This window comes from Lates calcarifer, linkage group LG9, assembly GCF_001640805.2.
Source record: "Lates calcarifer isolate ASB-BC8 linkage group LG9, TLL_Latcal_v3, whole genome shotgun sequence".
Taxonomy (NCBI): domain Eukaryota; kingdom Metazoa; phylum Chordata; class Actinopteri; family Centropomidae; genus Lates; species Lates calcarifer.
The window spans coordinates 19457316-19481491 of record NC_066841.1 but is presented as its reverse complement, the minus strand read 5'-3'; the positions used below and the strand labels follow the sequence as shown (position 1 = coordinate 19481491).

At 39.6% G+C, this 24176-nt stretch overlaps 3 protein-coding genes across 4 annotated transcripts; 2 read left to right on the top strand and 1 right to left on the bottom strand.

Annotated features, from left to right (window-relative positions):
- Positions 1–6889: 6889 nt before the first annotated feature.
- LOC108895502 (GTPase IMAP family member 7) lies at positions 6890–8376 on the bottom strand. The gene is made up of 2 exons (XM_018694353.2): positions 8296–8376; positions 6890–8164 (listed from the first exon to the last, which is right to left on the bottom strand). The coding sequence occupies exons 1-2, from the start codon at positions 8321–8323 to the stop codon at positions 7365–7367; spliced, it is 828 nt and encodes a 275-aa protein (XP_018549869.1). The 5' UTR covers positions 8324–8376; the 3' UTR covers positions 6890–7364.
- A 61-nt stretch (positions 8377–8437) lies between these two features.
- On the top strand, positions 8438–13182 carry LOC108895501 (GTPase IMAP family member 8). Of its 2 annotated transcripts, none has more exons than XM_051073088.1 (5): positions 8438–8555; positions 9770–10313; positions 10711–10742; positions 11755–11802; positions 12022–13182. In XM_051073088.1, the coding sequence occupies exons 1-5, from the start codon at positions 8528–8530 to the stop codon at positions 12663–12665; spliced, it is 1296 nt and encodes a 431-aa protein (XP_050929045.1). In that variant the 5' UTR covers positions 8438–8527; the 3' UTR covers positions 12666–13182. The 2 variants fall into 2 exon arrangements, with proteins under 2 accessions (XP_050929045.1, XP_018549868.1); XM_018694352.2 differs by having other exon boundaries at positions 11755–11826.
- A 1899-nt stretch (positions 13183–15081) lies between these two features.
- dnajc25 (DnaJ (Hsp40) homolog, subfamily C, member 25) lies at positions 15082–22435 on the top strand. The gene is made up of 5 exons (XM_018694337.2): positions 15082–15524; positions 17770–17922; positions 18305–18675; positions 18824–18923; positions 20824–22435. The coding sequence occupies exons 1-5, from the start codon at positions 15108–15110 to the stop codon at positions 20944–20946; spliced, it is 1164 nt and encodes a 387-aa protein (XP_018549853.1). The 5' UTR covers positions 15082–15107; the 3' UTR covers positions 20947–22435.
- The last annotated feature ends 1741 nt before the right edge of the window (positions 22436–24176 follow it).

Genomic DNA, 24176 nt, shown 5'->3' with positions numbered 1-24176 from the left:
CTGCTTCAGAGAGAAAAAGAACTATTAAGAATTATAATTATATCCACATTTTGTCTCATTTGTCAATGCCAATAATATTTGTCATGCTTCAGAGGGGGAGGTGATGTACCTTATAGTGGTGATCCTCTGTGTGGAGGCGCTGCAGACAGCTCTGCCCCATATATACTGCAGCTCTGAGAGTCATTAACCTGCTGTTAGATGTGTGAGGGGCTGTCCAAACTAAAAATATAACACCCTCCAACACACACCCACTCAGATCTACTGCTGCTACATGAACATGCCTGCAACATTACTGTTATCTGTGCTGCATGTTTGGTACCGATAACCCCCAAATTTCCCACAAGTATACATCAAATGAACTTTTGTGAAATCAAAATATTTGACTCACAAATGGTTGATTTTTTAAAAATTGTTTAAGTCCATGAAAATGTGTTTTAAAATCTTTCACATGACTCTGAACTGAAGAAGCAAAAATTAGTTGGTGAGATATGCATGGGTAAATCAGCCAAAAATGATAGTGTGGTGAGTATAGTTGTTGGAAAATGTTCATGTTCATGTAGGACCCCATCACTCACTGCGACACACTAACAAAAAAAATGTTTGTAAAAACAGAATGAAAAAGAAAATGTTATGATTGATGTTTGATTTATTCTTTTCCTACACTGAAATCACGTATCAGGATTGTCCTTACACTCTTACGCACTGAATTCACTCGAAGCATTGTGGGAAAGTCAAGTCAAGTCAGTTTTATTTATATAGTGCAAAATCACAACAGAAGTTATCTCAGCATATTTATCTATATGAAAAGCTCCCTGAGGCAGAAACTTTGAGCAGAACCAGGCTCAGGGTACCACATAACTGATCAGTAAGGCAACAAAGGAGAAGGCTATAAAATTTTAAATTGATTGCATTGAGTTACTGAAGCAAGTGGAACTGCAGCTAGCCTTGATGTGAGGATGTGACTTTGGTTCTCTATATTACTGTAATGACAGCTACATCTGTAACAGTTGTGTACAATTATATTTGAGGTTTAGAGAAACTGCCTTTGCTTCAGTAAATGAAATATTTCAGTAGGGCAGAAAAGCCTGCCATATGTAGACACACACGGACATGCTAAAACTCCAGGAATCTCACAGGTAAACAGAACCAGATTTTAATGAGAAATCCCAGAAAATTCCTGGGATCTCAAATCCTGTATTTGTTCCATTTCATGAATTTAGGTCAAACACACTCTATCATGTTCTTTAGCCACTAGATGATTCACTTTCTTCATCACAGTTGCTGAGAATTCTCTGACACTTTCAACACTTGTCATTTTATTCATTACTCGATGCATGTTTCTTGCAAACTACCCTTAGACTATATATTAGCAATTAGCAAACTCAAAAGCACAAGTCACGAGTCATATGAGGACGGGATATTTCTCTTTATGGTGACTAGTTAAATTTAAAGTTAAAAATGCAACAAAAACATTAAACTGTATCCACCAGGGACCATGAATATTCACAGAAAAGATCAGTTTTGCAGTATCTTATTCTAAACAGTGTTTGTTTGGACAAACACAATTTCATTGCAAAAATATTACTTAATAGGGGTCAGAGATTGTCTAGTTCCTGTTATAGTCTGCTGTCCCTATGCGTGAAGCTGATCACCGCTGCTGCTGTCATGTGTTATTTGAGGTTTAAGTTTTATGGAGCATATATCCGGTCACACCCTGAGGCTCACTCCTCCCGCCATAAATGTACAGTGGGCTGTGTAGAACGGCATGCTGGCAATGTCAGCCCTCCTCATACACAGACACGCTGACATCAACCAGCGACGGCCTCATTTCAGTTAGACCAGAAATATAAAAGGTTTTCTCTAATAATACAGAGACTTCCATGTTTTATTTATCTTGTGTGCACCAATTAGGACATATAGGTGATGAGCTACACTGCCCTAACAAAGGTTTCACATTCTTCCACTGATCAACAGGTGGCAGTAACACTGAATATAAACATAACTCTTTATTTCCATGAAAGAAATCTGGAAAATACCTCTTGAGGCTACACATAAGTAAATTAGCACAGGTGTCATTTGGACATGTACAGATAACTTTATCAGCACCAATGTCTTGACAGAAAAACGAAATCGTTATTTCATCCCCCTGTGTGTGTTTTGGAGATTGCAAAAACATTTGTTCCATCTGTCAGAGTGCTGTGACCTCTCACACTTGCTGCCTGCCTATCAAGCCAAGCAAATTCCAGTCCTTTCTTTTTTGCGCTCCACTGTGTTATGTGCTTCTCAGCCTGCTAAAGTTGGAGCACTGCATCATAGCTGGGCCCCACAGTACAGTATTCTGCTGCATATCTAAATGAAAACTGGAATGTGTGAAGGTGAGAACTTATTTGGGCCTAGCAGCATCCACTGACTCTGAGTTTAGACACACAAGCTGGCAAAATACACAGATTCTCTTCATTGTGATGAAAACAAATCCTACTATCTCTCCTCTCTATTTCTTATTATCGCAAAGGTCAGTGTCCGCGCTAACCATCACTTTCACCAGTTAAAATTACAATGCCCCCAATGGCAGGTCACATAGCTCTAATCTCCTGCTAATCAGTGTTAATGCTGTGAGTAACATGATGACAGGCCAAAATCAAACTTGTCCGTTGACAGGTTTGTGTGCTCTCTGCAGTCACTGTCTCTCTTTTGGCTTTGGCATGACAGAAAACGTTCAGCTATAGACTGTTTTTTAAGGAGGAGCTCCAATTTGTAATAACATTACATATCTGTGCTGCAGTGTTTCTGCAGTTCCAACAAGTCCAACAGTGGATCACTTCACATCTGTTTCAGAAGTCACATTTTCTCAGTTAAATCGTCCACTGATATGGAACCAGGACCTTCAGTATTTGAATCAAGTAGATTGTGAAAAATAAGGTGTGCCAAAACTTCTTGCAAAACTGTTATTGTTTGGTTTTTGCTGGATTCAAATGCAGACTCAGGTTGAAAGTTTAAGATGGCTTTAGGGCACAGAGTGATTAGGGAATGACAGCAGCACTTAAGATGGCAGGGGACAGGCAGGTGAAGATAAGGGGGAATTGTGGAGTCTGGCTGGTGAAGGCAGCAGGAGGGTGAGCAGTTGCAGGCTGAGTGGCAGGAGCAGAACAACAGGGCTAGCACAGTAGTGGCACAAGAGCAATACATGAGAGATAATTTGCAACTATAAGCACTAGAGAACCAGTTAGCCAAAGGCACAGCTAGGACAGAGTGAGAATGTAACAACTGAGGAAGGTGAGCCGAGGTATTTGAGCAGGAAAGCTGATGGGTTGATAGGAAGCAGGCATGGAGATTGAATCAGGAACCAGTAAGCTGTCACAGTATGTGTCTTCAAGACCACATTTTACCTCGATGAACACACATACACACACACACACACACACACACACACATATGGGGGAAATGAGTGGTAAATTGTAGGACTGCTTTGTATTTACCACCTGCCAATCAGTCTTAGGAACAAAATTCTGGGAATTCTGGGACAGCCTCAGTCTAGGAATAATTTGATTATTAACTGAAGAGGAACCAGCTGTCAGAGTGAGTGTAGTTGATAGGTGTGGTTGATAATGGGATATTGTCAGCATGTTGTGACGCAGTTACTGTCTGTCTTCTGTGGTCTGACATTTATCTTTTTTTAGTCTTAGAGATACCGACTTCCTTGATGGTTTTTTCCTCCTATTTTCTGTGTACAGGTAAAATATGTCAAGTGTGTCCAAGTTTGCACAAAATGTTGTAACAAATGAAACTCAAACAAAATGCTTACAGACAGTCTGACTTTCTGATATGGCACCTACTTAACAATAAATATCAACATGCCTTGCCACCTCCTTAGCAAACTGTTTATGAGTGGCTTGTTTCTTCAAGGGACGGGATGAGGAAGGAGGAAAAGCTGGAACTTTAAAAAGAGTATCCTGAGCTGTGACCAAATGACAGCACAGATATTTGTGTGATAGGCAGATAAACTGACAGCATATGGTGGTGGTGGTGGTAGTAAAAATAGAGCTGTACAGAATGTCCCCTTGTCTCATATGTGACATGTTCTTTGGACCATGATGTTACATTTCAGATGCGAGAATACAACCAATCCTTAACAAATATATATCATGTTTATATCCTGGATCCATTGGTATATTCAAAATATGAATTGATGATAAGTCATTGAGCACACATGGAATGGACAAAATATTTTTCAGTTTGTCACCATAGCTACAGCAATGTATGTACCAGTACATTCTGAGCTGTCACTGTGACAATTGTAACAGTAACATGACCAGCTGAATCCAGCACTGTGAGGGAGAACTAATCTAAAGACATGGCACTTGTAGTTTGTCAGATGGCTGGGAATAAAGTCCATCCTTTTCTCTCAGCTCTGTCAGTCCTCAGTGCTGTACCTCACACTGTAAAACAGCTCAGAGGTTTGTTACAAATGGTTCAGCTTGATCACAAGCAGCAGATGTCAATCTACACAACGTGACCCATTCCCACTTCCAGTGTGGAGTGGTGCAGTATTTAGTAAGAACAGGGTACCCGGCCACAACAAAACAGCTGCTGCAATGTAACCCAATGGCCAGTTGTCCACATCAATGTACTTCCACTAGAGTGCTTGATTAAAGAGAAAGATCCTCTTTGTTAACCAGAAACATCACCATATGTCACTACCAGAGTCCACTGACAAACACACAAACACACACATCATTTTACTCAGCAGAGCATTTGAAGGTTCTGGAGATACTGCTGCCTCAATTGGTTAGTTTGTTTGTGTTATTTTGTGGTACGTAAAATATCTGAATGCTTGTATTTCTCATCACCCAGAAACAGGACATTGAGGACTAACCTCCTCTTCTTCCTCAACTAGCTAAAACATCCTTCTCTGTTTCGGTAAACTCCGATCTGGTCTGGTCTGACTGGTTCCTCGTCCAATTATCAGAAATGTTTTTCACTGTTGAGCAGATGATATTTTGCTTCCACGTTACATCCTCTGCTCTCCTACTGACTCATGACACTGAGGTTTGGAATTTGAATGTTTGTTTTTTTCTTGCACTTGATGTGTTGGTGAAATCATTCACTTTCTCTGAGACTGATAGATAGATATGAAGCATGTTTCCAGAATATTCCCAGCCTATGTGGCATTTTATATTTCCAGAAAGACAAAAACAAAACAGACATTAACATAGTATTTTTTTGATTTTCTTTTTGTGTCAATCACATCCATTTAAACTTTAATTTGAGGATTTCCTTTCAAGGCCTTCAGTTTTCTCTTTGCATTTCAATTTCACTTCGAAGACGACTAGGGGAAACTGAACAAACAAAAAAGGACAAGTCTTTTTATATTAGTGTTTTTAATTAAAAAAAATTTCGATTTTACATAAATCTATAATTACGATGTCATCAGGTGTGTGGTTTTAAAGAGTATATATTCAGCCTGCATCTTCTCTCATCAGTGGTTAAACACAGACGTTAAATACCTGTCTGTCACTCCCAACTTGTCTGACAGCCAAAATTCCATCAAGAGTCTGAAACAAGTTCAGTTGCTTCTGACTCAGCACTTGACATGCATAACTGAGTATTTTATGTATTTGACAGCCAAGGTTAAAGTGGTACTGTCCATAATGAATTTGTTTAGGCACTGGAGCAATGTTAATTTTCAATATTTAACCAATACCACAATTTTTCCTGAATCTTGATCTTGATCACAGCTTGATCACAAGCAGCAGATGTCAATCTACACAACGTGACCCATTCCCACTTCCAGTGTGGACAAGAAGTTGCTGCCAGAGTCGGAGCACTTACTGCACACTTGTGCTTGTTCCTGTGATCCTGTTGATATGTTTGGTTGTTTTGCATTGAACAGTGCTACACATGTTTCCTGGCAATAGATTTACACATTAAAGCCTCTACCAGCTAAAATACAAACATGCTTGTATTTCTCATCACCCAGAAACAAGACACTGAGGCTAACCTCCTCTTCTTCCTCAACTACCTAAAACATCCTTCTCTGTTTCGGTAAACTCCGATCTGGTCTGGTCTGACTGGTTCCTCATCCACTTATCAGAAATGTTTTTCAGTGTTGAGCAGATGATATTTTTCTTCCACATCCTCTGCTCTCCTTGTGCTACTGAATCATGACACTGAGGTTTGGAATTTGTTTGTGGGGCAAACCCTGTTTTTTTCAACTCACTGACACGACAATAATTTTCTGGAATGTTTTTATCAATTATCAAGCTGACAAACGCTTCACCTCAGATCATAACCATAAACGCAGACAGTGTTGTTGTGTCAGCAGAGTTGCAGGCAGATAGCAGTTATAATCTCCAACAATCTCAATCTGACAACCACCTAATTCTTTTTTTTTCCAGAAGCTGATTTCTCACCAAGAGTCACTGACTAATCTGTAACTGTAAAAATAAATGAATAAAAAAAACATTAGGAAACTCCAAAAATGAGAATCAAAAAGAGGAAATGAAAACAACATAAAAACATTTTATATTACGCATCTAACTTTCTTTTACTTTGTGTGTCTTTTGAAATTCTGATTTGAAATTTTAATTTGACAATTTTCTTTTAAGGCTTTTGTCTTTCATTAGCTTTTAACTTTCACTTTACATTTTCTAAAAGTGTCAGATGTTTCTCATCTTTGGAAATGTACATTACGTGTTGTTTGCCTGACAAATTTTCACCTGACGACAATGTAAACCTTAGGTGAAGCTGCTCTGTCTTCGCAGCATTGAATTTTGAAAAACTCTGAACTCATCAGTCTCATGCACGACATATAAATGTTGTACTTTAAATAATTCATATATTATGATTTTTTTTGCAGCTGAAGATAACTGAACAAGCAAAGAAACACAGGTGGTTTTTTATTTTATTTTAATGATTAAGATTTAGTCATCATTAGTTACCACTGACCCTCTGATCTAGCACAAAACGATCAACGTCATCTGTCCTTTACAGACATCTGAAAGCATCAACAGAAATACAATTTACAGGTAATACAGATTTATATACAAACAGCAGATAGTCATATTGATAAGAAATATTTTATTGATAAATAAAATTTTATTGATAAATATATTTATTGACATTTGATTGACATTTATTTCAACATACTAGAAGATATGTACATTAGTACCATTGCATTCATGGACTACACACTGGAAAATAAAACATGGAGGACAGTAGGGACCACCACTTAATCAACTGACATACTGTTTGATCACAAATTCAATTACACTTTCTACAATTCAGTTTTCTCCAGCTACTGTGTCTGGTTGTACAAAATGTTTCATTCCCACACAAAATCTGGATAGCACTGAAGGTTGTTTCTGTCAGACAGGTCTCACATTGGAGTAGGAGGGGTTGATGGAGTGGTCCAGGTTGTTGGTGTCCTGTGCAGCTGTAGCTAAAATGGCCTGGAACAGGATGACCCTCTGCAGCAGATCAGACATGAAGGAGAAGTTGTAAACCTGCTGCTCTGCTGCGTCTCTGTCCTTCCCCTGCTGCTGCAGAGTCTGCTGCTGCAGAGTCTGCTCTGCCTCCTCATACATTTGCTCACTGAAGTGCTTTCCCCCATTCGCTGCCACCATGTCATCGATCTTCTTGATTAGTTCAACCACTTGAGTTCTGTTCCTCCTTCTCTTGTTATTGAACACATGGTACCTCTTACCACACCTTTCTATCACCTCTTGAAGTTTCGGGTGGCCGTTTTGCACATATTGCTGTATGGTTCTGCCTTGCAGCTCATCACCACGTGTGAACAGAACAATCATGTACTTGGACGCCGCCGGTCCAAAGATTTTCTCCAGGGCTTGCACACAGTTTTCTTCTTCTTTGGTGAACCTGCCAATCTGGATAATCAGCAGGAAGGCGTGAGGGCCAGGAGAGGACACCTGGATGCATTTTGCAATCTCTTTCTTGATGCTCTCTGCAGTTTTACATGTATCCAGAATCCCAGGTGTATCCACCACATGGATCTTTCTGCGACTGTGGACCCGTTCTTTCTCACAGCTCTCTGTCACAGACTGGGCACTTGCTGAAGACTCAAAAACCTTTTTACCCACGATGGTGTTACCAACAGCACTCTTCCCGACTCCAGTTTTCCCAATCATCACAATCCTAAGTGGAGGACCTGCAAACAGCAATATACACACAATATACAATAAATATACTTCCCAAAAAAAAAATCACAAATGTATGACAAAGTGCTGACTGCAGTATGGTGAAAGGAGCAAATGAATGTTGAAAAAGTTCTAAATTCACCGTCAGGGATTGAGGGGCAGACACCCATCTCTGTCTTTACTTGATCTCTTGTGAGAATGAACAAAAACAGAGCTCACTATTGGTTTTGTGTGAAGCGGTTTTCAGCCTTCCGCCTCCGCCCACTGGGCGGATCAGCCTTTATTACTAAGATTCAAGTCTGACAAAGCTTCAAAGCTGATGCAGAGACTCTGGAGAAACCTACCTGCTGTCTGTTCCCTACTAAGCAGCTAAAATGTATTCTAAGAGATTTTCTCCACCACGTAAGTGAAGCTTGTTTCTTCTCTTTTTTTTGGGGGGGGGGACTAACATTGGACAAAATCTCTGGCTAGACACTAATCAGGAATATTGCAATTACATGGTCCGTATTTTTAGCTCCCAGGCCATCAGATTAAGATGTAACAAATTAAGTCTTTAACAGGGGCTCTGACAAACTGAAAAGCTGCAAGACTAAATGACTTTAAGAAATATTTTTGTTGGGCATCCTGAATAATCCTGATTATTCCAAATCTCAGTCTCAACAACAATCACTGAATTGAACTGTCTTGCTGCAGCTGACGGGTATTTTTGAACTTGATACCACTTAGAGTTCACGTTTATAGTCTTATTTTTTTATCTGACATAATGTTAGCTTTCTCTGACATTTTGTACTTTATTTTCATTCTTCCTATATTTGGCATTACTGTACACAGGTTTTAAATTAGTGCACTGCAGCATAATGCTGTTGAAACATATTTTGGACCGTGGTTTCCCAACTTTCAGCAGGCCAGCTACTGTAACTAAACAGCAGTGCATAACACCAGTATATTTTAATGTAGTTAAGCTGTTACCTGTGAAAGCTTTAGTCCTAACCTGTAACAGAGTGAACATGTTGCCAGGTGTTTGACAGCCTATAGAGGACACTGAACAAGTGAATGCATTAAACTGAATTTACAGTACATTGGACATCACATATTAACTGAGGACCATCTTACAATGGGATCACACCAGCCACTGCTGTCACAATGACAAAATCTGTCGAATTTCTCAAAACCCCTTCTATAATAGTTCTTGCTACAGTACGTGTCCTCAGGACCACATTTTACCTTGATCACACACACACACACACACACACACACACACACACAAGCTTTCTACCTTTCGTCACACTGACTAATGGGCCACAGACTTTGAGCAACACATATTATTGGTTTGTGGTTACATTTGCATCCAAATATAGTTTCACTTTTAATCAAATTTCCAGAAGAGTTAATACTGCTCTCACTGGAGAAAAAAAATAATTCCTCTGCCTCATGTGGTGTTGACATGTAAAGTGACCACACAGTCAGTTTCTTCTATATATTAAATGTGATTGTGATCGAGTTGTTTTGATGAAAATTAAAATTAAAATGACAGGTAATCATAGATTATGATGGAATTCATAATCCATAATTAACAGATTGGTTATTAAAACATAAACTGTTTTGTCTTTCTACAGCGTATCCTGAGCTGTTAACCATCGCGCTTTTTGGAATGAGAGCTCAGTTTAAGAATGCCCTTGGAAATATGATCCTCAATTGTCAAAATGCTTTTACCACAATATCTCACAAGCTTGTCGTCGGAGAGACCAACTCATTCAAGGTCTTCAATACATCAGATTACTTTAATGAAGAAAATATGCACCCAGACCAGGACATTATCGACTTCATGGCATGTTCTCATCCTGGCATCAATCTGTTCATACTGGCAATAGATACAGAAAACGCCCAAGAGGAAAAAGTCGTTGCTCAAATCAGTAAACTTCAAGAAGCCTTGGGAGAAGAAGTCACAGAACACTTGGTCGTCATTTTACCAGACATTGAAAGCTTCCATTCACTCGCTCATCTGAAGGAACTCTTCAACATTCGGTTGGCAATTGCCAATGAAAATCTGGCCAAGGAATGCAGGGCGTGGTGTGCGAACCATCAGTCATTCTTGTATGACTACAAAAACTACAGTCAAGATGTTGTGATACGAAGAAAGGCAGCCTTAGAGAAGAGAAGGTAGAAGATTCATTTACTACATAACAGTTGTGACCATATACATGTAGAAACAGCAGAGGTCCCACTTTACCACAGAGCCAGCTTGTGTTCCACTGGTTTCGATGCCTAAGAAGACAACATAAGGGCAAGAGCAATAACACAGATCACCTTAAATATCCAGTGAGTGTTACAGTTGTGAAATGATGATTTGCTCTCAATTTACTGCCCACTCAAGTAGGAACAATGACTTCATCTTCAAACACAGCAGCACATTTTTTCTGGCTTCCAGTAAGACCAATTTCAGAAACCTAATATGAGAAACGCAGATGAACACAATCTAGCCCCAAAGAAAGATGGGACTTCTCTCTGTAGCTATCATTTTATGACATCTATATAGTAATTATGATAATTGTTTCAGATGCAACCCTCCATCTGACCATGGGAGAGCAGGTAAGTCTGTGGTTTTAATTACTTTGTTGTCATGTTGAAGGGGTGATCTGGCCTTTGAAATTTGTCATAGATTCTTTTCATGAACAAAATCAAGCCAATGCAGTGATTTCAGGATTGTTATCAACGTTTTGCAAATAAAGTTGTTGGTTTCACTGGTATCATTTACCTGTGTTGCCTTTGGATATACTCACAAAAAATGAGAGAGATTAGAGTTGTGTGAAGAATGACAAAAGAGAGCATGAGAGTTGTTCAAGCACTTCTCACTCTCTCACTGCTACACACCTTGTAAATCATGGTGATGGTGGTGAATGTCCATCTCTCCTTGGGATCTGAATATGAAGGAACAACTCTGCAACAACCAGAAGAATCTTCTTTATTTCACCAATGTATTTTGGCACAGAGCCTTCATCAGGGTGATTAACTTACTGATTTACCTTCTGTAATTCACCCTGATGAAGATGCTGGTGGGTAGTTTTTTTTTTTTTTTTTTCAAATTCAGTTGTTATTTGAGCACCGAGTTGTCTGAAGTAGTGACACACTCCTTCAATACCTTGCGATCTCCCAGGGACAGGAGGATGTAGCCGGGGAGTACTATTAGGGTCCATAGTTCTAAATCTGGTACAAGCTGCCCATTTACAGTAATGTCTATTAAAACATAAATGAAAATGGGATGAAACACAGTAGTTAGAAAATGAGGCACTGATTCGTTGAATAACAAGAGAAGAGATTCATGACGGTGGGTCAATGTCATCTTGAAAAAAAGTCCAAAAATTACATTTCACCTAGTTTCTAAGGATTTTTTAAACTGTTCTAAATAGATAATTTATTTGTTGTGTTGTTTGTTTTCAGAGCCACTCTTTATTGAATATATACTCTCAACAGAGATCACAAATGCTAAAAAAATTCCTGCAGCTCATTATGTTTTTAAATGCAACACAGAGCAACAGTGAGCTGTGAGTGAAGGAATGAAGGAATGTGTCTTAATGGCAGTATGTGTGTTGCATCTTTACAGGTGCTGCCCCAAATGGTCCATCCACCTCACAACATGCCTATACCGCAGGTGGATTCTTTGCTCATCACAATGGTATGTTTTTAAAGATGCAATATAACACATACATCAGACTGTAATAAGATAGGAACTGAAGAACATTTGACACGTTTTTGTGTCCCTTTACTTAATTCAGAGTCAAAGAAACTCTGAGATATCTACGCTTGTAATCTTTTGATGAGATTATTCTGTCAGAAATGGTGACAAATCTGCTGCAACTGTATCTTCCAGGTAACGGTAACTATGGAGCGCTGAACGACATATTCAACATTGTTCTACTAGGACTAACTGGAACCGGAAAGAGTGCATCTGCAAACACCATCCTGGCTGCTGGAAACTCCCAGCTTGATCCAAGCCAACTTTTTAAATCTGAGCCAAGCTCAATGCCAGTCACCACCCAGTGTGAGATCAGAATCATGGAGAGGCTATATGGGATGAGCGTGAGAGTGGTTGATACTCCAGACTTTTTAAATGACCAACTCGAAAACACTCCGGCACAGATAGAGGAGTGTAAGAAGTACTGTCAGCCAGGGAAATGCGTGGTGTTACTTGTGTTACAGCTGGGCCGGTTCACAGATGTTGAGAGAGGAATATTAGAAAACCTAGAGGTCAAGTTAGGCTGGAGGATCAGGGAGAGCACAATCGTGGTGCTGACCCATGGAGAGGACCTGAGAGGAAGTCTGGATCAGTTTCTTAAGGGACACACTCCCCTCAAGAACATTGTTGATATGTGCGGTTCTCGATGCCATCTACTTAACAACCACTCCAGAGACACTAAGCAAGTCATAGAGCTCATCAAGAAAATTCCAAACTATAAAATTATTTTCCCAAAGTTCTCAAAAAAAACATTATCTCCTGATTGTTTGATATGTTAGATTTGCTTAATGTGCTCAGCAGTGCAGAAATGTGCAAATGACAAAGTGATCTGACAGGGCCCTACCACTCCAGAGAAGGGACCCTAAATTCTGGAGCAGTGGGAATGGGGAGATATCTCCTGTTTGAAAATACACAAAATTGGTTTTACAAAAAGTGTTTAATGTGTGTGCTTTTTTAGTATGGTAGAAGAGTCATTGATTCTTTTCTCTGAGCAAATACAGATGTATTTTATGAATATATCAACCCTGTTAGTGCCTTACTCACCTACAGTATGATGTCAATTTGTTAGCATGACTTTTGATTATCGGAGTTTGTGTGAATAGTTTATGTGAGCCAACGTCAGTCATTATTCATTATTATTATAAATATTCCACAAGTGTTTTCTGCATGTTTTCTTAAGTAAATACAAAAGAGAGGTCAACAATAAAAATATGATATTTTGTTAAAATGGCTAATAAATTATTTGTTTTTCAATCACATGTTTATTGGTGTACATTAAAGTTTGGTCTCCTCGTAGTCTTTTCTGTTATTTATTAATTACTATCAGCCACTTTGGTGACTTTAATAATAAAGTTAACACACATTCTCAGAGTATGTCAGAGTTGATTCGTAACAGACAATCTGATTGATTGTTATGTAATTTGACATAATGAAATAAAACTCTGGCCTGGAGCTTTCAAGAAACCAGAGAAAGACTCATTGGTAAAATATTACTGTACCAGGTGAGGGACTGACATTTACATTGCATTAAGGTCACGATGGGGCATCTTCCTTTCAATTTTATCTTTCTGTTGAAGTACCTGAACTGCATATGGTATATTATGGGTTCATGTGGTCAGTAGAAATAGTACACAGAGAAAAAAATAAAAGCAATTTATGTACATAGTTTAATAAACTGTGCTCTTGAATTGACCATTCAAGCTCACAAATAAAGGCAAGATTAGATTTAACAATATTGATTGTTAGTGATTTATTTTATTTATTTATTGAGTTTAGGGTTTGCAGATAAAGTGCTACTGGACACAGTTGGTCTGAAGAAGCAGACAAAGAAAAGGATGATACTTCTACACATTTCTACGACATTCTTGTTCAGACTTGTCATTTTGTTTTTAAATTAACTGAATCTGTGATCATCCATATGTGTGGGTTTCATCTGACGTGTTTCACAGTAAGAAGAACACAAGAGCTGTTGAGCAGTTGAGTAAAACAAAGTTTTTGAGGGCTTTAAGGAATAGTTTGAGGTTTTGAGGGGATTAAGCTTATTCTTGTCTTTCTCTGAGTGAGATGAGGTGATCAATGTCAATCTCATGCCTGTCTAAGTACAGATCTTGAATCAAGATGTGGTTATTTTAGCTCTGCTTATGTGAGGGGATGAAAATCCACGAAATCAAAATTTACTCTGCTTTTGATTTGAAATTTGAGTAATATTTAGGCTACTGCTTGCACTTACATACCTTTACAAATGCAGTCTGAATGAAGGACAGCAGGTTTGTAATTAACCACCAGGTGGTGACACAGAGCGTTCACCACTTCGTGGCACGTCATCATTCAGTCCCGGACACAAAGATTTTGTATATAAAGCAGAGGGATTACTCAGGATTATAACACTCGACCAGGCAGTATTTTCTTTTTTCCTCTGTTTTTTTTTTTTTTTTTTTTTTTAACAAATATTTACTATATATCACATTCCCGTTCCATGCTACTGTTTTCAAATTGGTATCAAGTCGTTTTTACTTTTACTTACTTTTATACCATGTTATGCGTTGTTATCAACTGATATTGCTTATAGCTCTACTTCCCTACAATCAGTTATCAAACTCTAAGCAGTAAGTGTAAGACCCTAACCGTAACAAAAACAACGCACAGTAATCAGCTTGAGCAAACTGTAGGGTAATGATACATTAGAATAAGACTCAAAATTAAAACAGTACAGTTAAAATAAAACATAAAATAAAACATAATAAAAAGAGATTAAATGAGGAAAAGTTAAAAGAAAATACAAACTGAATAAATAATAGATAAATAAAATAAACCATAAAAAAAAGGTTGCTACTGCTTTCGAGGGATCCTTGTAACAAAATAATTCAGACAAAAAAGCTCTGTGGAGATGATTTGACATGTGAATAGCAGTGACACCACAGAACAGGTCTCACCCTGAACATTCTGAATGAATGGAGAGAGACCCAAAACCAAGAAACAATGTCACTGACAGGAAGATGTAAAAACAAAAAATAGATCAGAAAGGCAGAAGACAGAAAAAAATATTTCCAAAAGAATCTTCTCCAACCAACCTAGAAGAGAAAGAGAAAAAGAAAGAAAATTATTAGAAAACAAAATAAGAAAAAAGTCACTAAACAGAGAAAACAAACAGAAGCTTCTTCATCATTGTTTGCACATACGATCTTTGATGCTACGTCATCTTTCCGTTCCGTCGCGTCCTGATGCTGCAGGCAGCGTGCGACAGGGCAGCCTGGGCTCCCGAGCTGGCAGCGGCAGCCTGGCGGACAGAGATGGCTGCGTTCACGGAGCGAAGACGCGGAGGCGGCGGGAGATTTGCAGGGTGTTCGCGGACGGTGTGTCCTTGGTGGCGGCTCGCGGTGCTCCTGTTCTCCGTGTCCTCCTTGCCGGCGGTCACGGCGCTGGTGGAGGGCCTGTACTGCGGCACGGAGGTCTGTTACGATGTACTCGGCGTCACCCGGGAGGCCTCTAAGGCGGAGATCGCCCGGGCTTACCGGCAGCTGGCTCGCCGGTACCACCCGGACCGGTTCAGGCCGGGAGAGCCCGGCTTGGAAGGTGAGACCCAGGAGTCCGCACAGAAGAAATTCCTGCTCATCGTGACCGCGTACGAGACGTTAAAGGTTGGTACATGTCTCTGTCAGAGCCTCTGGAAAGTTTTCAACAGTCCTCCAGCAGCCTTATGACTGTTTTTATGTTTACTGAATACACACTGTGTGCAGTGAATAGTCCTATGACTTCTTTAATGTTCCTGCAATATTCATTAAATTTCTGCCTTATAAAAACGCCGTAAGACCACTGTAGGTATTCAGTGTGTGTTCTGTTAACATCCTCTGTATTCCTACATTGTGCATTCAGGGACTGGTGTGGTAGTCCGCCACACACATCTTATAGTCTACTTCCTGTGGTGTTGGTGTAAAGTTCAGATACTGTTCCTGTAATACCCCATTAAGATATTTAGCATGCTTTCCCTCACAGTGACTGTTAGCCTGCTGTAGTATTCTTTTGATATTTTGATATATTTTTTTCTTTTGTTATTTTTGATATTCCTAAAATTACTCTTTAGACCAGCATTTTCACCTGCTGCCAGTTTTCTTCTTCATGAAACATTTTCATATTGTTCTAAAGGGATTTATTACATCTTATAACATATAATAAGCCATATAATCCATAACGAGACCAATGTTACCATTGATTTCCCTGTGAGTTGGATTTGTATGTCCCTTACTGTTACCCACCATAGTTTTCCCTTACAGTATCTCTGTAAGAGTTGCTTCTCTCCATCCTCCTGTGTGAAATATGCGAGTACTTAAGGGATTTGCACAGTATATATGTCCTACGATATTCTTTTATGATTTGTCGAGTGATGTATTCCATCCCTGGAGCTCATAATTTCTCCTATTATATCTAGCACTACTTTCAGTTTTATTCACAGTGTGTCATCTCCCTCAGTTAGAGTCTGTGTAGTAATAATAATGTAGCAGAATAAGGAAATACTGACTGTTTTCTCCCTTAGGGAATATTAATAATAGTGCATGTTGACCTTGTACTTCTGTAGAGCTGCTGCACAGAGGACAGACACAGTCACAGACACAGACACAGACAGAGGACAGACACAGTCATTCTGGATATTATATTTGTAACATTAGCACTCAGGAAAATCCTGCTCTTACCTCAAAATATATGTATATATCTATAATATATATAAATTTTGAGGTGTTGTGTGCAAAAGCTCGTATGAGATTACTGCAGTGTATTCAGGAAAAACATCACTCACGAGAAGCTCATGTCAATAGAGAAAATCTTTATTGATCAGCCACAAAGGAGCATGAGAAACTCTGCACAATTGTTTTCTGAGTTATTGTGTGCATCTCACCAAACCTCTGTTACAGAGCCTGATAAATGTGCCATTTACACAAGTCATTGAACAGCCATACCTGAAAATGTTCAGAGTGGAACCATCCTATTTTGCACCACATAAACCCCCTGGTTCTGTGCAGATTGCTGGAGCTAACGGCTAATTCCTCACTCTGAGCTGAGGTTTCCTTCTTGAGATAATGAACATTTTCCACCCTTTACTTCTGTCATTTGTGCAGTTCAAGGCACAAAAACAACTTTACATAGTGATCTCTTTATAAACACTTATTTGGGTTTGATGTTGCTTAGAAACATGTCTGTAATATTCTTGCAGGGAACTACAGTGCTATATATATATTGTATAGAGTCTTTGTGGGTCCTCTGCCTCTGTCTTTATGTCTATTTAGTATCCCTGCAGTTTTCTCATAAGGACTTGTTTGTGTTCTATTTCTCTCTATGATATTCAGACTGAATGCTTTGGTTCTTTTTGAAAATGATTTAATGTAATATTCCACATCCTGATCATCATGTTTCATCCCTGCAGTTATTTTCCCAGAGCACCTATTCCCAACCTTATTAGCAGTTCAACCTGATGTGATTTTTCTCAGCAGTCAAAAATAGATTTTTCAAATGTTCTGTGTTGCCCTAAATGTTAGCAGTTTATAAGTTACACCTAGCTAAACCTAATACTGTCTAATACAGTGGTCTTCTATAAGGTTGTAATGTTCAGTTTTTGCTGAAACTCTTTTAAAGTTAATTCAACTTTCATCATCATTTTGGAGACTGTAGTTTGTGATGCTGTTGAGCAGTATTGCATTATACAAAGAGATGTGTCTGTTTTAAGTTGGCGGGAGGGCAAAATAATAGAAACACTTGTCAGTATTGCACTACAGATCACATCCTGTTTAATACCTAAAAGTTTTTTAATGATGAAACCAGTTTTGGCTAGGTGTTCATTATAGATACCTTCAAGTGAAAACACAAATAATGCCTGGTTGTCTGTGTGTGTAGGATGAGGACACTCGGCGGGACTACGACTACATGCTGGACCACCCTGAGGAGTACTACCAGCACTACTACGCCTACTACCGCCGACAGCTCACCCCCAAAGTGGATGTCAGGGTCGTTATCCTGGTCACCATCTGTGCCATCTCCATCTTCCAGGTACGACTGCAGCCTCCAACAGGTTCAGAAACAACCAGTGGGTTCTAAAAACATCCTGTTCCATATTTCCAACGGGTCTTGCTGGACCACAGATGGACCATGTGTTAACTTTTCAAAATTAGAAATTAGATTAGAAAGACCTTGGACCGACACCTTACACCTTTCTGTTAAGATGACATTAAATTTAGGTCAGTCCAGATGCATTGTGGTTGTGTTTGATCAGCTTGGTTAATTGTTCAGTGCTAATCATTGTGGCATGGTCACTGAATGCCCCAGCAACAATGCAGTGTCTTCCTTTCTGGACGGAGTGCAGTGATCTACAGGTGTGAGACTGGCAGGTGAAATCCATTAATCCATCCATCCATCCCTGTCTCTCCCCCAGTACTACAGCTGGCACAGCAGCTACAACGAGGCCATCAACTACCTGGTGACGGTCCCCAAGTACCGAATCCAGGCCACGGAGATCGCCAAGCAGCAGGGCCTCCTCAACCGCACCAAGGAGAAGGGCAAAAACCGCCGCTCCAAAGAGGAGATCCGGGAGCAGGAGGAGGAGGTGATCCGTGACATTATCAAAACCAAGATCGACATTAAAGGAGGCTACCAGAAGCCCAACCTGTCGGACATCCTGCTGTGTCAGATTGTGCTTTTCCCCTACTATCTAACCAACTACGTGGCCTGGTACGTCTCCTGGGTGTACCGCTTCACCATCTGCAGGGAGGAATACGGAAACGAGGAGAAACTCTACATCATCAGGTCGGTTCTAACGGAACTTAGCTTAGCTACAGTACAGTGTTGTACTACCTTAGTGAAAAAGATGTAGACACTTTTGTCTGTTTTGTACATCAACAGCCTCTCAGGATCAGGTTGTCTCACAGCAGACTGTCTGTGTTTTAACTCTCAGGAGGTACATGAAGATGTCTCAGTCTCAGTTTGACAGTCTGGATGAAAACACCAGACAGTCCTTCCTGGAGAAACAGCTCTGGATCAAAGAAAACTATGAGGTTTGTGACTTACTGGAATTGTCTCTGTAAACACTGTCTGTCTTTTGGACCTCTACACGTTCTCTTTTGTCCTCATGATTCATCCTTATAGGTTTTCCATCCTTCCTTAATTCTTCCTCCTTCCTCCTAATCTAATTCTTTCCTACATGCTTCCTTCAGTTCAGGTGTTATTGTTACTTTTAGTTTGGCTTCCTTTTTTTCTTTGTCCATTCACTCACCCTGTGAACCAAAGAAGTCAGTCAGCATCACTTTAAATGTTAAATGATCCAAGGTTGTATCACCTCACAGTAACCGTATTATTTTTAAGTTGAAGTGTATGGTATTTGAACTTCCACGATTAAAACCAAACCAATACCAAAAGTGATTGCACCTATGATTTCCACTTAAGGCTCGTTGCGTGAACAACACCACCACAACTTTCTGAAGTCGGCTTGGGTTGCATCTAATGCAACATGGCTCCACACTGTAAGAAACCACATTAACAAGTAAGAAACCTGATTGTGAGACTTCATAGAAGAATATGAAGAGATATAAGGAATTATAATAGAGCCATACTACTAAAAACAGAAGGCACAGTGACTGTTCTTGAAAAATGAAGACATGCACAACTCAGTACTTACGAAACAGGGTCAGTGCTTTTGCCTTGGACAGGTCTGTGGAAACTGGTGTTTCATTGATCAGACAGGACAAAGGACTTTGCAGAAAGTCAGCCTCTCCAGACTGCTTCCAAGAAGAAAACCATTACTCTCAAAACCTGGGGGATTTAACTTTGCCAAAGAACATGAAAAGAGGCCTGATGAATGTTTTGGTCGGATGAAAGAAAGTTTGGATCAGATGGGCCCCCAGCAAGTTTAGAGTGGACCTGGCCAGTACTACCACACTGACTGCATAGTGCTCACTGTGAAACATGGAGGTGGGAGTGAGCTGTTGTGGGGCTGTGTGAATGCAGAAGCTTTAGGGGAGATGACATTTATAGCAATATGAATACAAGTTTGTATTAGGGATGGGCATTTTGATTACTGAAGTGATTGAAGTCGATTAATCAAGTTGATTGCTGTCACATGAGCGTTTAAGTACAACAAATCCACAGTGTTTTCCGCTAGCGCTGGCTGTCAGCCAGACATTAAAATATATTCAGCAGACTACTTTCTTAATGTTTCAAGTCACATTAACATCACTCTTTATAATGTTATAGCCATAATATTAAACCAGATGAAGGATTTTTGTCATCAGACGTCTGGATCTTAAGTAAACAAGCTGAGCAAACAGCCCCTCTCAATGTCCTGTGTCCACGTCGCAGAGAAACATTGTTTTTTTATATATGAGACTGCTTTATTCAGTGTTTCAACCGATTTAATCACTTGGTCTGTTTCTTTTGGAGTTAATGGGACCTCTGTAGATAATTCAGCTCCCTGTAAAAAACCTCCTAAACAATGAACAATGAAGGAATCCTAACCTAAAAACAAGTTAAGCATCTAGCAACAACCTGAGCTAACGTTAGCGGCAGTTTGTTTAACAGCCATGCGCGCTCAGGCAGAAACAGAACCATAAACATTAGTTCCGCGTCTCCATGAAGTAAAACATAAATCTCCTCCCAACCAAATAAAAGTTAGTCAAAGAAAAATTAGTCGATTCTTTAAAAAAAGGTGTCGACTATTCTTACCAGTTTCGACGAATCAACTAATCAGTTATTCGTACACATCCCTAGTTTGTATATGTAAATACTAAAGGGTAAGATGACTCTCGCATTTATTTGAAGGATGGTCTGTTTTTTTTCAGTCTGCCTCCACAGTAATGTGCTGTAGGAAAACTTCTGTTTGCAGTGAAGTGCCTCAGATGCAGCTGTAACTGTAGAATGCAGCAATAATGAGTTTGGCCATCGGTCATGTGTTTGTTTCAGGTGTACAGAAAGGAGCAGGAAGAGGAGATGAAAGTTAAGATGGCGACCGACCCAAGGATGAAGAGATACCGCCGCTGGATGAAGAACGAAGGTCCAGGCCGGCTGACATTCATCGACGACTGACGGCTGTATGCTCCGTCTGTAACATACACACCTGCCTCAGTGCCAACATACACAGAAAACACACGCCATGCTGTGTGGAGAAATACCTGTACAGAAAGATTAACTATGCCTGTTTATATAGTGAGAGATATTTTCATAGCGATCAGGCCTCAGAAAGGGGACAAAGTGGATTAAACTGTGAGCTGAGAATTTTGAGTAATTTTTTTACATGATGCAGTGTTTTTTTGTTTTTTTTTGTTGTTGTTGTTTTTTTCCAAACCATGTTCATTTCACCTTTAATGAAGTTTAATGATTCTTTTAAATTTTTATTCTGTAATTTTCTCCAGCTGCTTTTGTTTTCTCCTGCTGGTAAAAACAGATGAATGAGTTTTGGTGCCTGAGTTATTGGCAAACGATTTCTGTTGACATCATCCAATTGCAAGGTGATTAACATAACGCTAAGTAACCAGTAGGCTACCAGGTTGCCACAGCCAACAGTACAGTCAAAGCGCCCTTGCGTCACCTGCTCACTCTCTATGCTGCTTTAGAGTGTCAGCTAAATGTCTGAAGTGCTAAATGAGTGCAGAGTATTTTGCATGCATTGCTTTTTTGATGAACAAACCAAGGCCAGAGTGTATTTTTTGAGAACAGCTGACAGTTGATTAAATCCTCCATGTTCGCTGTCTGTCTCGCAGCCAGATGAGAGGATGGATATTAAATTGAACTCTGCATCTTGGACATATTTAGCCTAGTTTATCACAAAGACTGGAAGCAGGGGGGGGGGGACCTAACCGTGTACCTCTGATGGATAGCCTAGCTCGACCAGAAGTAAGAATATCCACCTTCCAACTCTAGAGCTGTCACGTTCACATGTTTCACTATTGCTTATTGAACAGGTATAGAAAGAGAAATGTCACAATTAGCGATTTGGTGGCTGGCTTGTTAGCGAACAAGATACAAGAAATGCGTGAGAGGTGATGAGGAGATTAAACTGATGTCCAGCTTCTCATCTGACTCTGAGGAAGATGACAGTAAAAAATAACATCAGTGGTACAAACATGAAGAGAGCACTGATAACACATGAAGCTAATGAACTGGGTTAAACAGGTGAATTTTCTCTATAGATTTTCTGTCTCTTCTGATCTGATCTGTGAAGCTTTTCTATCAGGAAAAAAAAAGCAGAAGCAAAAACAGATGAGCACATTTCAGATGTTTGCATTAATCCGTTTTTTTTTTTGTGTGTGTGTGTGTGTGTGTGTGTGTGTGTGTAAATGGAAGCCAAAGTCACAACTGCAAGTATCTGTAAATTGTGCTACAGCAGATGTTTATCGCCCAGGGACTCTGTAATTGTGGTTTCTGCTCTGTTTCTTCAGAAGTTCAGGTGACCGCTTACTGTTTACTGCATTTTGCAACATGGTTTTACTTAATATTATTTATTGTTTCACATTTCCTTTGTCTTTTTGTTGTCATTTTTGTGCTGAGGTGGCATTAAAGTCCTACTGTAACTACACAGTCATTCAGTCATACGTTATGAACAAAAGAAAGTTTTTCTCTTTATGTCCTAAAAAGTAAAGTAAAGTACAGTCATAGCTTAGCAGGCCTGTAGCTATTCAGTGTCCTCTCATTAAGACCCTTCTACAAGATCTTGTAAAACAAATCAGCTGGAAACCTTGCGAAGTCAGCCGGACACATGGAGCTGACATTAGCTTAAATCTGCCAGCAACAGCTGTCGTTTCAGCAACAAAATCTGCAGCCACCAAGCTGAACTGAGAAGCTGTTTTTCCCTAGCTCTGTTTAAAAACAAGTTATTGTTTCAATAATGATTAATCTGGAGTGGTAAATCTGCCATCTGAAATGTAAAGGTGTAGCAACACTAAGGAACATCAACATCTACAGAGAAACACTGAATCTCAACCCTCTTGTTGCCCTTAAGGCCTCAGTATGCTTCAGACAAATTCATGTGTCCTTTCAAACATGTCGCAAGGTCAAAATGTTTATGACCACACTCTAATGCAGGGTGAAAAACTGGTCGTCAAAGGGTGAGACACTAAAGGTATGGTCACATCACACATTCATACTTCATCTATCTCCCATTCACTTCTATTGAAGCCCAACAACAGTATGTTTCCTGTTCCACTGCTATCTTCCACCAGTTACAGCCCACATGACACGGGGCGATATTCTTGTCTAATATTTACACAATGAAATAATGCAAGCAGCACAGAGGGACAGAGAGTGAGCACAGGTTAATGACAGTAATGTTTGATAAAAACACATTTTCATGAGTCCACAAAACTGTGGACTCTTATTGCTAGTCCACTCTTAGGTTATGTTTAGTAGTGATGTTTGTTCACGACTGATCCAATTGTTCTTAAGGGCTCTTTGGAATGAACAAAGGGAACCGGATCATGGTGAGAGGCATCCTTTTTATTGCTGTGCCCAAATTTCACTGCCTGCCCTAAATCCACTCACCTTCACATGAACAGAACTGTTGGTGGGCTTTTATATACAGTCTATATTGGTGGGATGTCCATGTTTGAATCTGATCCAAATCTTACCCTATCATCATCCTAGTGATTATTTCACAGATAAACCTAGTAAACCCAGCCCCCTAAAAAATAAGACCAGGTAAAAACCCAACATACAGCTGTGAAAATGTAGTCAATTTCTTATAGGATATTCTATTCAGTATGGGAATTTTGGAATGAGCCTGTGCTGTTTGTGCGGATTCATTTTGAAAGAGCAAACAGGTCAGTTGGTCTAGGACACACACTGGCGTTTACAGGACTGCTGTTACAGTCTAGCCAAAAAAGCAAAGAATGATGAGCTGTTCTCTGAAAGGAACAAGAGACCCAGCTCCTTTCAAAGTGCTATAATTCTTATCTCTAATGTTTATAACCATGTCCACACTATTTCCTGTCCCCTCCTGCCTTTGGCTATACCTTATGGGTATATTTTGCTCGGTGGTTTTCGTTCTGCCTGCGCCATCACCTGTGTGACTGATGTCAATTATTCTACAGTGTCACCATTTTTAGCATGTTGTCACAATGATTTGATGAAATTACAAACTATGACATTGTTCTCATGCAGTTTTATAAATAGCCATATATACAGTAAAGCCTGAAAATCTAAGGTGATCTTGAGAAATGCTGTACTGTTTTCACCTCCAGTAATAATAATATCCTTCAACTGATGGGGCTTGGCTTCAGTTAAAGGGAAGGTGATGTGAATGTCAGTTTATTTCAGAAGAA

Bases quoted from the DNA above. Each gene is read 5' to 3' on its own strand.
- LOC108895502 (XM_018694353.2), bottom strand. From the start codon at position 8,323: ATGGGTGTCTGCCCCTCAATCCCTGACG. The intron at 8,165-8,295 runs GTGAATTTAGAA...TGCTGTTTGCAG, and splicing joins CTGCCCCTCAATCCCTGACG to GTCCTCCACTTAGGATTGTG.
- LOC108895501 (XM_018694352.2), top strand. From the start codon at position 8,528: ATGTATTCTAAGAGATTTTCTCCACCAC. The intron at 8,556-9,769 runs GTAAGTGAAGCT...GTCTTTCTACAG, and splicing joins TAAGAGATTTTCTCCACCAC to CGTATCCTGAGCTGTTAACC. The intron at 11,827-12,021 runs GTATGTTTTTAA...TGTATCTTCCAG, and splicing joins ATTCTTTGCTCATCACAATG to GTAACGGTAACTATGGAGCG.
- dnajc25 (XM_018694337.2), top strand. From the start codon at position 15,108: ATGCTGCAGGCAGCGTGCGACAGGGCAGCCTGGGCTCCCGAGCTGGCA. The intron at 17,923-18,304 runs GTACGACTGCAG...TCTCTCCCCCAG, and splicing joins GTGCCATCTCCATCTTCCAG to TACTACAGCTGGCACAGCAG. The intron at 18,924-20,823 runs GTTTGTGACTTA...TGTTTGTTTCAG, and splicing joins GGATCAAAGAAAACTATGAG to GTGTACAGAAAGGAGCAGGA.